This window comes from Halichondria panicea, chromosome 1 (genome assembly GCF_963675165.1).
Source record: "Halichondria panicea chromosome 1, odHalPani1.1, whole genome shotgun sequence".
Taxonomy (NCBI): Eukaryota; Metazoa; Porifera; class Demospongiae; order Suberitida; family Halichondriidae; genus Halichondria; species Halichondria panicea.
This window is the reverse complement of record NC_087377.1, coordinates 4,046,979-4,062,421: the sequence shown is the minus strand read 5'-3', so window position 1 is coordinate 4,062,421 and position 15,443 is coordinate 4,046,979. Positions and strand designations below refer to the sequence as shown.

Sequence of the window (15,443 nt, the reverse complement as noted above, 5' to 3'; positions counted from 1 at the left end):
CGATTGCCAGCAAAAATATACGGCCTACTCTGCTGCTTAAAGCGGCTGCTGCTCGATATAAAGTGGACTAAGCGGTTCCAAAATGTGTCCAGTTTTGTCAAAAAATCCACAATTATCAATGACGTATCGCATTATCTACACATACCCAAGAGCTGCGTAGAGCCACTAATTTGGGGAATTCCCCATTAATCGCAATGTACCAGCAATGTAAAGTGAGTGTATATGGCTGCAAGTAAGTATAGGCTAGCAGTCATTTACTTGAAGATAGTAAATGTCTACAATCTATCAGGATATATAGTATACTATATTATTATGTTGGGTAGAATTAATCATGATTCAGAGTCAAGTCGTGGCTGTTTGTTCATGTCTACTAAATCTAATGGAGTTTTTCGTATGTACTTTCGTTTCTTTCGCTTAAATTGTGATGTCTCGTCTATTCTCGCTTCAGCTTTCAGAACCTCCCCCACTGGGTCATGCAGATTACTGGAGAAGTAGTGTCTCTTGGCGTCATCATTATTTTTCTCCACCCCTAGAGAAAAAGGTGATTAAAATGTTATCTCTTTACACTCGAACTCACCTTGTCCACTAAACATCTTGACATTTCCGTATTTTGAAATAAAGTAAGGGAAGTGAAAGACCAGTGTGTGCATATAGGGCGTAATATTCTTTTCCTGAAACCCTTGACACTTGTGCTTCAAGCTCAAGAAAAGCCTTATCCAGTCTTTCGCCTATCATGATAGATTATAGTAAATTAGATACAATGGTTCTCCCTACTAGTAAACTAACACTATACCTTTTGCTCAACCACTTCACTGGGAGGTGGAGTCCAGCTAGAAACCATCTTATACAAAGAGAGAAATTCCTATAGAGCCAGACCATATAAATAACTATGTTTGTAAAATGCGAAGGGAAATTTAATTAGTACTCACTGTCCAAAGTTGGGCCATTTTAGCTTGAATTTCTTCCTTCAGTAGGTCAGCAAACCTCACTGGGAGACGTTCCAGAAACTTCTTGGTGTCGTTCCCCTGCAGTGATGTCCATTCGTAATGTCCAGAAGCTTTGCCATCTGGACCCCTTGCTTCCCATACCCTGAACGTGATACCACAGTCTTTAACGATCGTCTGTAGTGTTTGTAGGTGAGTGAGTATATGTGCGTTTCCTTGTCTGTCTTGTTTAGCAGATGCCACTATCTCTAGAATGAGATTTCTTGTTAAAACGTCAGCTATACGTAGGAGTAGGTGTAGCTCATCGGGTATTATATGGTCTGGCTCTATGTTCAGTAGTGGTGTTGTAATTGATCCTAGTCGTACACTTGCTGGTTTACTGCTGGGAAGTGCGCCTTTTGCTTGTAGGGAACTCAATGTTCTTGCATTTGTTACGGTGTAGTCAGCCCTATCCTTTGACATATCCCACCTATAGCGGCAAATGGGGAAGCTAGGTTTAAGCATAATAATTATAGATATACCTTTCATCCTTCTTGATGGTACACCAGACACAAGCGTACATAGAGGTTGCTTTGTTGAGGCCCATACTCAGTAAAAGAAACTAATAATGCAATTTTTATAGTCAGTAATTAACTATACATTCTCACCTTGTAATCACTACCCAGGAAAAACTCAAGGCGGTACTCTGTTTCATCAACAGTGAGTAGTGGGTGTGAAATGATGTCGTTCAACTCCTTCAATACCTCAGATAGTCCTGAACTAATTGTTTCATACGACTCTTCGGCTTTTAGGCCAGCAAAAGTATGATTGCCTGTATGAATGTCAATATAAAAATATTTTCACCACTTTCTCGTTTAATATTTTTATTGTTAAGCTTACCCATGCCTGATAAAACATTGTCTTGAATTTCTGGAAATGCAAATGAGAGAAGTATGATATTGGATGATCTTGTGAATCTGGCTCCGTCACCACTGAGTTTTACTTTTACTGGTTGGGTGATAGCTTTCCCTGAATGAACCTAAAATAATAATCCATAATAATAATGTATAATTTCTTCTTTACTTACGATCTTAGCTAGCTCTTCCTGGATTGCAACTTTCGGTGGTCTATAAGCACCAGGATAAGGACCTTCGAGATGTCGGATGTCGAGAGAGTTGTTAATTGAGAGGCGAGCATCCTTGATTCGGTACAGTGGTGGTAAATCAGATGCGACGCTCAATTCATGATAAGCTTCGTCACTCACAGCAAACCTGTCAAGTACATAAAGAGCTTGCTGTACCCTCGCAGAATCGTTTGGTGAAAGAGCTGGCGTTTGATGTTGTGGCTTGTGAGATGGGCTAGATAAAAAATTGAATTTGATGGGAGATCCTGTCTGTTTGCGTAGCTCTAAAGATTCTGGCTGAAGACCGAATGATTCACAAAACCAAAGCGCTTGCTCTGCAGAGCTCTTACAGTGTGCTAGCTTTCGTTTTACCTGTCGTGGTGATACCTCGTGAACTTTTTTGCCTTTGTTGATGTGTGCTGTGGTAGGTCTACTTGTTTCGGGGATTGTTGTTGGCTGTGGAGATTCAGTGGATAGTTGCTGCTCAATTTCAGAATACGATTCTGCTTCTCCATCAAGCACGAAGGGGTTGTATTCTCCAGCAAGTACGGCATACCTCCTTCTTCCTTTTAGCCCCCGTATCCTTCTTGCTACCTTGCTAGCTTGTTCTGCAAGCCTTTTCTCCAGACGATCGCTTTGTGCTAGTTTAACTATTGTTACCATGCTATTAACTAAGCTAATGAATGTCTCTTCTGCCTTCTTGTTCATGTACCAATGATGCAGCAACTCGATAGGAATAGAGAGAGAGAAGTTTGGCTGTACTTGTGGTTCTGTGTGGCTGAAGTCAGAGTACTTCTTTGCTGAATTTGAGATGGTGATGGACAGGCTCTCTGCTCTTCTGGACTGCTTGTTTACTGCCATAGCTAGGAGGCCCGGGATAATGGAACAAAAGGTCCCTTGAGCTGTTATGTAACAAAATTAATTAGCCATGTCAATATGAGTGGGTGGGTGAATAGGCTGCGGTGTTATCACCCACTAAATTAACCACAGTACTCATTCAATAGCATGATAACACTTCTCAGATGCATTATGGCGGGTATTTTGCGACCTCTGGTTCTCTTAGACTTATTACAAAATGGCTGACCAGACATTCTCAAGATCCAAGCTCAAGAGGCTCAATCGAAAAGCTAGAGTTGACAAAATTGGCAAGCAGCTGTGTATGGAGAAGAAGAGCCTTGAATGTGCCGAGAAAAATGTTCAGAATTGGAAGAAGAAGGCAATAGATTATAAACTGTAAGTTGCTGATTAACAGCCAGTAAATAATATTGTTCATACAGGGAACTCAACGTGTATCGAGCTAAGCAATTACGGACAGGAACTCTGGGAACATCCTGCAGTCACCAACGACCACTAAAGTTACTAACAGCAGCCATGAAGACGAGTGCAATCAGTCTACCCAAGGCAACTCCAAGAATGTGTACGAATGCTGATATTATGCGAGGAGTTACTGTAGTTCCAGAGATAAGTGAGAAATGTTTAGCAGATGGGGGTGGTGATGTTCATATAGGAAATGGTCGGTTTGGAACATGCTCTCGTATGATTTTTAAAGAGTGTTTTGACGTCTGTGTCAAAACATTTACTTCCGACTCCTCAATCGAATCGATTAGGCATGAAGCCAGTATATTACTTACATTAAATTCCAGCCCTTATATACCACACTGTTTTGGTATTTGTTCCACCAGGAGAGCTTTAGTAATGTCTAATGTAAGCGTGAAGCAGCAACAAGTTTCATTATATTCTGCCTTGTATTCGACTAACGAAATTAAATTAAGCCCTAAGACATGGATGCAAATACTGATCCAAATTTGTGATGGTCTATCATACATGCACAAGCTGAGTATTCTTCACAATGATCTTAAAGTAGACAACGTAGTATTAGGGACTACTTTGTTAGAATGTATCCGGCCATGTATTGTGGATTTTGGAAAGGCATGTAAAGAAAAGCATGCTAAGAAGTACTGCCTGACCGAGGAACAGAAAGTTATTTACATAAAAGAACACACTCAAGTAGCTCCAGACCTCCGCGATGGGCTTGTTTTACAGAGCACACAGAGCGATATATACTCATTAGGTAGAATAATGAAGAAGATGAACTCCATTGTAATTAAGTCAACTGAACTTGCCCATGTAATTAAGGAATGTCTTTCTTATCATGCTCATGACCGTCCTAGCTTAGAAACCATTTCTCTTAATGTTGAATGACTATGTGACTAATTATGTCTTACATTCATTCGTTCATGTTTAAATCTGGTGCTAGCTTTAACTATGACATAGTCTATGTATAATTGTAGGCAAATCCGTGCTCTCTAATGGAAGGCTGACAAGGTTAGCTGTAAGTCGGGATGCGTGTTGACCCAGCCATTTGTTTGAGAGTCATTAAAAGCATTATGGTAGAGAATTGGCCTGAAGCAGTTAGTTATGAGTCACATAGTGCGTATTGGCTGCTCAGGTTGGGCCATGCATGCATTAACAATTAACAATTAACAATGATCAACAACGTTTTTTCACCAGATTTACACATACAATTTCAGATAGTAGTCTAGGTGACTCTAACATTTCACCATTGCTATTTCTATATGTTTTCGGTCCATACTTAATTCTAGGACATACTACAATAGGAAAATCTACTGTGCAGCCATTGCCATATCTATCATACAAAATATACCAACTACCTATAAAATATTCATCGTTAAAATCAGTTTGTTGAAGTTGGAGCTTTCCGCGGGTCATTTGGGTTCCTCGATCTTTAAATAGGTAACGAAATACATCTAGCCGGAAATCTATAGTTAAATTACAGGATTTTACAGTACCTAAATTTAAACTACATTGAATGGACAGAACAAATCTTCTTGTTGCGTCGCTTATAAGCTCGGTATGTGGTGCTTGTGGTGTATTGTATGATCTGAAAGGGGGGAAATGTGCAGATATAATTATAGTAATACACAGTGCACTGCCATGCCATACTTAATAATCTTACTGGATAGTAGAGATAGTCACATCTTCCTTAGCGACCCATGAAGACTGTTCCAATGAGTAACCAGCCCACTTTACCAAATACTCCGTTTTCCCCTAGAAATAGAATCAATCGTATAGGGCTATATATCATAAAATGTTACGTACCTTAGTTAGTCGATGATGAATTATCCTCTCAACAAGGAAGACCCCTTCTGGCAGACTGTCATCAGACTTACAGCTCAGAGTGGTTCTCACATCTCGTGCTTCCCGCATGCTAGATAAGTCCATGTCAGCCGAGCTTATATTATGGAGGTAGGAATAGTATCCTTTCTCAGGTCGTTGCCTCTTTGACGAGTCCATAACAGGTCGATCTGCATGAACAGGTCTGCTGGAAGATTAATAATTAGTGACCATAAAGATTTTATCTCTATTCATTTGACACACTTTACTACCATTGATTGCATGCTATTACTGTCATGTGAATCAGTAAATTACTATACAAAAAAGAACAGAGAAAGAATTGAGATGGGAAATTGCTGCCACTTCCACCCGTACCCGTACTACATCGACTCCGACTTACGAGAGATCAGGCACCACAGGAACTCCTTTCCTATTGGGTCGCTAGTAAAGATGGGAACTGAGGGAAAACAATTTTATTTTACAACAGCAGATGATACTGGAACACATTATTTTCCGATGGGGTCTCAGAAAAAGGCCCAGAACTATTTAAAGAAAGTTGTGAGGCTCAGCCAAACATACGATGTCCAGGTGTCAGAAGTTTTAAATCCAGACTACACGTTGCTAGGATTTAGAGCCAAAAAAACAAAAGAAGAAAGCACAAAAGAAGCGGACAACAAAGAGCCAAGAAAGAAAGTTAAATTTAATTTAGTAAAAGTGTTGTAACTAGAACAGGACTGAGAAGAATATGACTGAGAACTGACTACTATACTGTACTGTTCTATATAATTATTTACTGTGGTAGATCTCTCTAGTCACTGTTACAGGCCGGTAAAAGTAATAACAAAATACTGAGCTGGCAGTACTGCATGCTCAGTATTTTGTTATTACTTGTACCGGCCTGTAACAGTGACTAGAGAGATCTGCCACAGGATAGAATCTACCACAGAAGTCTACATGAGCTCAACCAACAGGTAAACAATAATATTACTCACCAGCACCAGTGCAGTGAACGTAGCTAGTTCAGAGAAGATCTTGCGCACGCACTACAATAGTCTATAGTAGCATTTATTTCCGCAGTAGTTAAAATGATTGAGTAATATTTGAATTTTCATATAAATAGAACAAATATTTAGACAGGATGCTAGAACAATAGTGTCCAAAATACAATGGCAATTGCTGGCAATGAGTCACAGTTGAGTACCAGAGTGCTCCCTACAGTACTTCGTAGTCCATCCACTGTACAGTCACCACCATTCTCACAAGCACAGATCTGCACCTGCACACTCAACACTGACACTGCATTGCGTTCGTCTCTAGCCTCAAATAACAGCGACACATCGACAATCTCAGTTATAGTCCATCGAAATGTAACTTCGGAAAATCCATTCATTGGTGATACTGTAAGAGTTGAGTTGATGGGCAGGCCTCCAATTAATGACACGCTTAAGTTATTGTTGTCATCTGTTACAGAGAAGACCAACTCGGCTTCTTGTCCCAGGGTGACCACGAGAACAGAGGGACCAGCGATGAGCGGTGGAGTGTTGACTGAGAAGGAGAGGAAAAAGGAAAGTTGATACTTGATACTATACCTATACATGCATGTGTAAGCCGTTAGCTATACTTACTTACACATAGTAAGTTTGGGTAACGTTGCAGTAGACACGAATTGTCAATATTGGACTGAAGATTCTCTAAGGAATGCTCGGTACAGCGAAATACTTTGCTCATAAGGATCGTAATTATACAATACTGAAATGTGGACTACTGTGCCATAAAGCTACCAAATACTTTATGAGCTCAAGTACAACAAAGTAAAAACTTTACAATACGCCCACGAGTTGACTCTGAACATGGATGATTGTATAGCTGCTCACAGAATCCTCATCAACGTACTTGCTTCCTGCCTGTAGTCCACATTGGCTACATTTATGATCATCGTCTCCAGCCCAATACTGATGTTACCAGTCTGGGACGCATCAAATATGCACTGTACACTGTCCCCACAGGCAGTCAACACATTCACACTTGCCGTGGCAACCACCTCGTCCAGAAACTGAGGGATGTGATCAGGGAAAGCAAAGTCCAGTGCAGTATTGCCCTCAGGATATGTAAACACTGACTCATCTGGTCTGATTTGCCCTGTGATAATAACGCATGTGAGTATGTGAAACTTGTTTTGCGTGGTGGCCCATCGCAAGAGGGCAGACCAACAGTGGCTGTAATACAGAGGTGGCCTGTTAACACAGTTATGTATTTCCAAAAACATGCTATGGAAACTTTGGGCCCAATGACCTGGCTGTATCATATAGGGTAGCCTGCTTATCTAACTGTATGAGGTTCTATGAAAACACAACCAGCATAAGTCTACAATAGGCGCAAAAAACACATGCACATGCACTTACACGATTGTCCCATTTCATGAATCAATCTGTCCGATGAATTCTGAGCAAGCATAGTTCCATTCCGATACGCGAGGTCATCCGTTTCAAATCCATTATAATTGCCCATGAGCCCTCGAGTCATATTTCGGAATTCGTCTGGTATTCCGAGTACAAATGAGAGCATCCCCGAAGAGGCAGTGACTGTCACGGAGATGCCAATGGGAAAACCACACACTAGGACATTTTGGGAATCTCTGGTTATAAAGACATCAAAAGTTGGTGAGAAATATAGATCCCCCATCGTGGAGACACTGTCAGTAATGTTAGACCCATTGAGAAGAACCACAAACTTATTCGTAGTTATATCCAGTCGTATCTGTACAATATAGAAGGTAAATAGCATTTGTACATGTTGCAGATAACGTATACCTCAACAGGACTGTTTGGTGAAGCCTTCATTGCGAATGCTACCAGTTGAGTGGCTTTAGAGTTGTTGACAGGATTGGTTCGACCTTGAAGAAGGAACTGAACCTCTGATGTGTTAATCTCCAGTAAGCTGTATTCTCCCCATCCATTGAATGTGTAGCCGGCACCATCCAGTGTTGTGAAGTGAGGGTCACCCCAAAACCAGGCTGAGAGTAGACAATGCATTACTATAGAGCTCATTCATACAGCACAATAACACAGCTCACAAGAAAATGAAACATGCAATGAAATAATGAGACTGTAAATTTACATTCTTAAGCCTGCATTACAACATTTAATGTGAGTGGTACATTATTATAAATGACTTACCAAACTCTGAGGGTGTGTAGCTCAAGCATTCATCAGCTCTGCGCTGGTTGGTGTAAGTTGGGCACATATTGTCCGATTCACTGAAACAACAGCTCCTTTGAAAGTGGTAATCATATTCCATAAAGTCATCACGCTCAGTATAAGGATGAAATCGTAAAGGAGAACTTGCTTCACTTTGGAATGGAGATCCCAACAGAGCTCCAAATGACTCCTCACTGAAAAAAGGCATCATTTTTGTGCAACATACAATACATAACGCACTCATGTCTACATGTTAATAATATTGATTTGATTGCGAAAGAACAATGCGTACATGCATATAATTATGCATATACACTTACCTTGTGCTGTAGCAGCACATGTGAACACCTCTATTAGCTCTGAGAGGCTTAAACACTTGTACAAAACAGTTCTTAGAAAGGAATCTATCATCACCAGTGATCTCAGTGAGATAAGCAGCAGCGTGGATATATCTTCGATCTCGGAAAGCTTGTTCTATAGAGCAAGGACAAGACAGACCTTGCTCCACACGAACACCACGTTCCATAAATTGACTCCCATCTCTATTGCCCATCGATACACATTCAGCAGCTGAACGCTGTATGGGGCTTTCATCTTTCCCAATGAGATAAATCAGGTTGGCCCATTGGACACCTTGGGCCTGGAATGTCAGAGGAATTCGTTTGATATTACTTGATCCACTGAAACGATGGTTTTGAAAAGATGGAATATTGAATGAATCTGCCTTCCTCTGATCAAAGTTGTAGCCAATAACAGAGTACACATCATCACAAATACTGGACCATTTTAATGCTATGGCATTATAAGTGAACACAGCATATGTTGTTGTAAAATCAGAGATAATCACAGCTTGGTAAGAGTTTTGCTCTACCTGCATAGAAGAACATACTCTGTATATAGAAATTGTATAAAATTAATGCTGAACAAAATTTTCTAATGTTGCACTTACTTGAACATCACTGCATCGAGTGTATGGTGACACGTTCTCCCAGCTCACAAGTATCATCCATTCACCTTTAAACTCATTCAGACCTTGCTGATGAGCAACGAAATTATTAATGCCTTGGTTAGTTTGATCGGGACCTTTATCAAAAATTTGAGATTTCACAGCTCCAATGCTTGGATTTGGTTCGTGATCGTTCCAGAATGGAGCTAAAACGTTTGCCTGTTGGATAAGTGGATTGTCACTGGGGAAACGTTGAGGTCTCCACAGATTGAAGGGTCTTTCACCAATAGAAATGACTCCATTCTCACAGATCTGTGTGAAGTTAGGATAATATCGGCATTTCGTATTATTTTCCTACCCATATTTGAGTGACTGTGTCAGGTCCAATAGGAATGGCAGGTACTGTTATTCTGGAACATGAATCATCACTTAGATCTATCGCTTCTTGTTTATCGTTGATAAATGGCAAGTAGTCCTCAAATTCAGTTAGATCTGATTCTGTTCGAAGAGATCAGTTTAAAAGATATTCTATACAGAGTTTGAGCTAGGCACATACCTGGAGTACAAGTTCTCCCAGTTCCAATAAATCCAGTATTGCAGGTACAGTTATTCCCACCAATAGTATTAGTACAGTAAGCATTGACATCACAGCCACTGGTACCAACTGCACACTCGTCAATATCTGTATTATAGACAATTTTATGAGCAAAAATCTATTAAGAAGCACAGCACACAACATATAACATACCAGTACAGGTTTCATCTCTTCTTTTCTCATAGCCATTATTACAGACACATTCGTAATGTCCATTCACACTTTTACACTGGGCATTTGGATCGCAAATATTCAAGTTTGGTTCACATTCGTCAACAACTGATTAAGGAAGGCGGCATGAGGAGTTAGCAAACATGACATGCAGTATCACTTACTTTGTGGAGATGGTATGTACATGCTTGCAGGATAACCGTAAGAGCTGTTCAGTTCAGTATCAAATCCGTACGCTGATATTCCTATTCTGCCTCTGGGGTCTTGATGTCGTACTGTGTGATATTGTCGTCTTAATAAAACAGGCCTTGAGATATACCCACAAATTTCACCACTAGCACATCGTATAATTGTCCAATCCACCACTATTGCTCCGTCAACAATGATACCTTGAGGCACAAAATGCTCGGGTGCGACATAGAGATTTACAAAATTAAAAGGAGATGTATTTGAAGTATAAAATCCTGTGAAACATTCTCCATATTGTTCAACAGCTGGAATGGTCATCATGTAAGAATCACCCACACTAACTCGAGCAAACTGAATAACATACACTGGGTTTGAAGCTTCTAATACACAAAACATGTCCCTAACACTCCCAGGCTGCTCATCAAGTTTTACATCCCTCCATCGACCACGGCGAGAAAAGAAAATTACTACACGAGGGATGTTACTCTCGGCACATGCAATGGTGACTGTAGTAGGAAATACCGACGCCAGGATTCTTAAACTTTCTCCAGTTTTAAGACCTAGAAATGATGCTACTAGGAATCTTCTACCCCATAGGTGGGTGGACAACAATTGTTCAGCTAGGTAGTCACAAGATCCAAAACAATTCTTAGCACTGATAACTGAAAGAGGTTTGTTGCTTGAAACTCTGACTGATGTAAGAGATTCACTCTCATCAATTTGATGTGTTTGAAGGCAATCTAACATGATGGATGAAGATCCAAGGTTAACAATAGTTTTGTCTTCAGTGGCAACAAGGTGTAACAAGCTGGGGTAGTTGTATGGTATAGAATAATACTCATACTCTTTCACATCATCTGTAGGCCTCACATTGATTGCAAGATATAAATCAATTGAATGTGATGCAAGCCAAATATCCTGTGAGCCATAAACAGCAATTTTTCTATTTGCCTTTGCTTTTATGTGGATGCCTTTCTCTTTATAGCTACCTGGAATACCAGTGAGAGTAGCGTGTGTGTTTCTAACTCCAGCAACACGATCAAATTGATTTCCATAAGCAAGAAAAGGAACACTTCGTCGATTATTTGTGGTAACAATAAGAGCTTGTGATGTACTCGTATTTGAGGAAACAAATCCAACAATGAATTCGTTAGACAGACTTTCAACAATGCCTTCCAAACCTGAATGATAAATACAAATATCAAATATTGAATTAAAGAACAAAGTTGAAATTACCTTGAATACAGTATGGACTTATTATAAGAGAAAGTTGACCAATACCTTACCTTGAATACAAGCCGGTGGGATTCCTGACCAGGTGAGATCAGCCATACACTCTCTGAATCGTGCTCCATCAGGAACCAACCCGACATCACACGAGTATATGGCAATGGAGCCAGGGAGAATCTGTCCATCAGTAAGCAGGTGCTCAACTTGTCCATTGGCAGGGTCCAGTAAGATTGGACACTCATCCTTAACTGCGATTAATTCACATAAAGGATACAATACTCATATGACTTACCACCACTTATTTATGATCATGTGACTTACCACCGCTTTCATCAAACAATGCTATCTCCGCTTGAAATCGGTCAAAGGTCACTCGACGATTATCAGATACGATTACTGCTTGTATGGTCTCAATGAGACCATTTCTGTAGAACAGGTCGCTCAAAAAAGCGAAAGTAGAGCATGTACGAGTAACAGCAGCAGAAAGTGTCAGCTCCATAACTTGATCTATATAATTATAGACATGCATGCAGCTGATACAAAAAATATACACTGTTTTAGAACACACATTGGGTTTGTAGGCTTATAATGATCGATTCATCCAGGCTGCCTTCAGTAGCAATGCATATTTCCGCAGAATCCTCAGGTTGAGTAATTGAATAGAATGGCTCTTCAATTGATACTGTCACTGGATCCACTGCACAGAATCATACACATATAAGTGGTTGATGTCAATTCAAACACATGATGCATAACGGTCAAGTTTACACCTTTTGCATTCAAAATAAACATTTCAGTGGTTTGTGGAGACTGAGAGAACCGTCCAACTCCACTGCGACGTACCGCCGTCACAATAAACTTTTCTACTCTTTCCTCCAAGTTATCGTGGTAAGTGTTGATAGTCATGCATGCTTGATTAGCGTCGGTTGGAAAAATGATACTACTTTCCCTATACAGTGCTTCATAATCCAAGTCAGCTATTTAAATATGGAAAAGAAAACTATAAGCATGATAATTATAACAATAATTATCGTTTTATACCTGTTGCTTCCACTGGTACCACAGTGGATGAAATATCACAGTCATATGAAGTGTGGAAACGCACAGTGAATTGTTCAATTCTTTCTGGATTGGTTGTGTTGACCAGACAGACTTCCACACTCTCTCCTTCTTGTACGGTGTAGCTTGGATGCTCAAATTCAACTATAAAGGCTGTATGTAGGGTAGGAGAAGTGAAAGTATACTATACACACGCACCTATACTAAAACTGCATGTATAGTAGCTGTATTTATAAATGCGCATTTATGCAAAAAGGTAATTTAGTACTCACGATCATTGTCATTAATATCAATAAATGCATGCATGCATGCATTTATGCAAAAAGTTAATTTAGTACTCACGATCATTGTCATTAATATCAATAAATGCAAAATGTGATGTCATTGAGTAAATCCCAATTCCATCGCCACTTGTTGAAACATCTATACGGATACTTTCTTGATGTTCAGCAATATTATCATCAATTATCGGAACAGAAAATGGAATCTTAACCCCTCCTGTGGTTCCTCTAGGAAAGGTGAGTGTCAAGTGTGTCTCATTGTAGTCAACATTGCCTGTAACATAATTATAGTAAACATTTTCTGAAAGATATATCTCCAAATATATACACTTCACTTACCCCTCGCAGATCCAGAAATTGAAAATGCGCTGGATATGATACCAACTCCACTTGTCCATACACTGATGTTGAAATCCTCTGTCAGGGTACCAACTCCACTAGCTAGTTGTACATACGTAGTTATTGAGCCAGCGCCTTCAGAAGCACTTGAATATTGGACAGTAAACAGATTCTCTGCAGCATTATTAAGTTAGCAAAAATCTCACTATAAGCTTACCTGCCCTGACTGGTGCTGAGCACTCATTAATTGTAACGGTAGTACTATTCCCTCCAATAGCGAATGGCCAATCACCAGCTGAAGCTTCCAGGAGAATGGTTTCACTGCCTTCAGAAATACTGTCAAATACAGGCCTAATACTGAACCCCCTTCTTCTTCCTCCTTCAGAAAATTGATCGAATACAAGCTGACTTGTTAATATTGTGAAGTCGTTACCAGCTGCAAAAATGGTGTCATCAGAGCAAAGATGTATTTTTGTTACCTGTAGCAGTGCCACCAATTACCCTGACATCCACCAGGACTCTCTGATCAAGAACCCCAGTTGTATCAAGTCTCACAAAAACTGTTGTTCGTTGGTTTTCACACACACTGTACGCTGTCCTTATGAATCTGAAAGCAGCCTCTGTATGGATGTGAATTGATAAACTCAGTATGCAATAGTTCACATATTAAAGAGCATAGCTAACATATTTATATTACATGTCTAAATCTCCCTAAGTATTTCGAAACATATATACACCTGGTGTATACAGATATTAAAGACAACACCAATGTACTAATTAATGCCAGTTAATCTTACTGACTCTATGGGACTAAATAAAATACACATACCAACACATTCTCCAGTTTCATAATTGCTGGGATTTCTTGCGAACCCAGGACGACACAATCCACAAGTTGCTTCTCTAGCGGTAGACTGACATTCTCTTGTGTGAAAACATCCTCCATAGTAGGGAACCCGACACTTGTCTATAATAAGTAATGGGTATTTAAAACAAGGCAGGTCACACAGATCAATTAAAAAAACACCACTTTAAAAGTCAAGGGTGCAATAACATGCTAGCTTACTTGCACAGAGAGGGTGTGTCTCATCATCTCCACCCTCACAGTTGGCCGTGCCATCACACAGTTGTACCAGGTCCAGGATAGTGCCATTAGAACACAGAAATCCAGGCTCCACTTTGTCATCATCACTAGCTTTGCGACCAGTGAGGCTACCATCACCTACATGGAGTAAAAAGTTACTTTCTTATGAGCAAATCAGCTGCAATGCATGTGCCCTATAATCTCAGCATTATTGGCCTGCATGAGGCTGAGTTTTGACATGCACATACATTATTATACACATTTCATGCAAATCTCACAGTCCAATCCAGTTCCAGTAGTTACGCCTTCATCAGAACCATCAGCACAAAATGTTTCTTTGTTGCAAAGTTCACTTCTGGGGAAGCTGCAGCGCCTCTTTTCATCTTTTCCTTCACATGATAAATTATCAGAAAAATCCTCTTCACAGATATCCACTGGAGCTTGGCCCACACAAAGGCCAAACACAGACAGTAAACAAGCAGCCACTATTACACTGCAATGCTGTCTACCCATGATTGGTATAGCGGCTGAACTTGGGTCTGTCTATATACAACTAAAACCAAATCGCAATTGTTAGAGCAAAGAGATGAGAAACACTGTGAAGTTTATACACTTGCGCAGCTATAGTTAAAACAGTGCACTGCTAGTTGGTTTTATACTGGACTAGCTGTACACTACCATAAATGGACATGAGCTGTATACACACAGGTAATATACTTTTGATGACTTTGATGTTCATGGAGAGCAGATGGTAACCATTAGTACATTGTGTAGAAAACAAAAGTAATTAATAATTATTTTGTAAACATTAAACATAGTGCATAATGGATAAACTCTTACAAAAAAGGTTGCATAAATAGCTAACAATGTTGCAGAGCAGCCTTAGCTAATAATTATAAGTATGATTGCAAGCACTTATTAATATTAGAGCGAAGAACCTGATGAAGCCATACAGTTATGAAAGCTAAATGTAATATAATACCTAATGGGTTAGTTATGAACACACACTAGCTACTTTGATGTTTGTGCAGAGCAGAGATGGCAACCGGTCATTAGTACAACATTGTGTAGAAACAAAAAAAGCAATTTGTAAACAATGTGCGTATTGTAAAGCAATTTGTAAACAATGTGCATATTGCAAGGTAGCATAAACTTACAACAATTCAAAATA

General features: G+C 39.8%; 3 protein-coding genes across 8 annotated transcripts; 1 reads left to right on the top strand and 2 right to left on the bottom strand.

Annotated features, from left to right (window-relative positions):
- Positions 1-256: 256 nt before the first annotated feature.
- LOC135336960 (uncharacterized) lies at positions 257-1,781 on the bottom strand. The gene is made up of 6 exons (XM_064532853.1): positions 1,592-1,781; positions 1,466-1,545; positions 930-1,413; positions 794-862; positions 578-728; positions 257-529 (listed from the first exon to the last, which is right to left on the bottom strand). The coding sequence occupies exons 2-6, from the start codon at positions 1,528-1,530 to the stop codon at positions 330-332; spliced, it is 969 nt and encodes a 322-aa protein (XP_064388923.1). The 5' UTR covers positions 1,531-1,545; positions 1,592-1,781; the 3' UTR covers positions 257-329.
- An 807-nt stretch (positions 1,782-2,588) lies between these two features.
- Positions 2,589-4,923, top strand: LOC135336509 (uncharacterized). The gene is made up of 2 exons (XM_064532345.1): positions 2,589-3,279; positions 3,324-4,923. Exons 1-2 carry the CDS (start codon positions 3,122-3,124, stop codon positions 4,246-4,248), a joined length of 1,083 nt encoding a protein of 360 aa, XP_064388415.1. The 5' UTR covers positions 2,589-3,121; the 3' UTR covers positions 4,249-4,923.
- On the bottom strand, positions 4,531-14,912 carry LOC135334343 (uncharacterized). 6 transcript variants are annotated; one of them, XM_064529517.1, is made up of 27 exons: positions 14,551-14,912; positions 14,255-14,410; positions 14,018-14,155; positions 13,668-13,808; positions 13,406-13,624; positions 13,189-13,362; positions 12,911-13,123; positions 12,551-12,721; positions 12,280-12,486; positions 12,078-12,206; positions 11,831-12,016; positions 11,566-11,757; positions 10,255-11,460; positions 10,073-10,198; positions 9,881-10,006; positions 9,683-9,822; positions 9,328-9,636; positions 8,699-9,249; positions 8,358-8,572; positions 7,992-8,194; positions 7,584-7,938; positions 7,075-7,320; positions 6,174-6,726; positions 5,582-5,638; positions 5,167-5,389; positions 5,024-5,115; positions 4,531-4,948 (listed from the first exon to the last, which is right to left on the bottom strand). In XM_064529517.1, the coding sequence occupies exons 1-23, from the start codon at positions 14,783-14,785 to the stop codon at positions 6,323-6,325; spliced, it is 6,042 nt and encodes a 2,013-aa protein (XP_064385587.1). In that variant the 5' UTR covers positions 14,786-14,912; the 3' UTR covers positions 4,531-4,948; positions 5,024-5,115; positions 5,167-5,389; positions 5,582-5,638; positions 6,174-6,322. The 6 variants fall into 6 exon arrangements, with proteins under 6 accessions (XP_064385587.1, XP_064385579.1, XP_064385592.1 ...); XM_064529509.1 differs by having other exon boundaries at positions 5,167-5,386; XM_064529522.1 differs by having other exon boundaries at positions 5,167-5,372.
- Between the last annotated feature and the right edge of the window lie 531 nt (positions 14,913-15,443).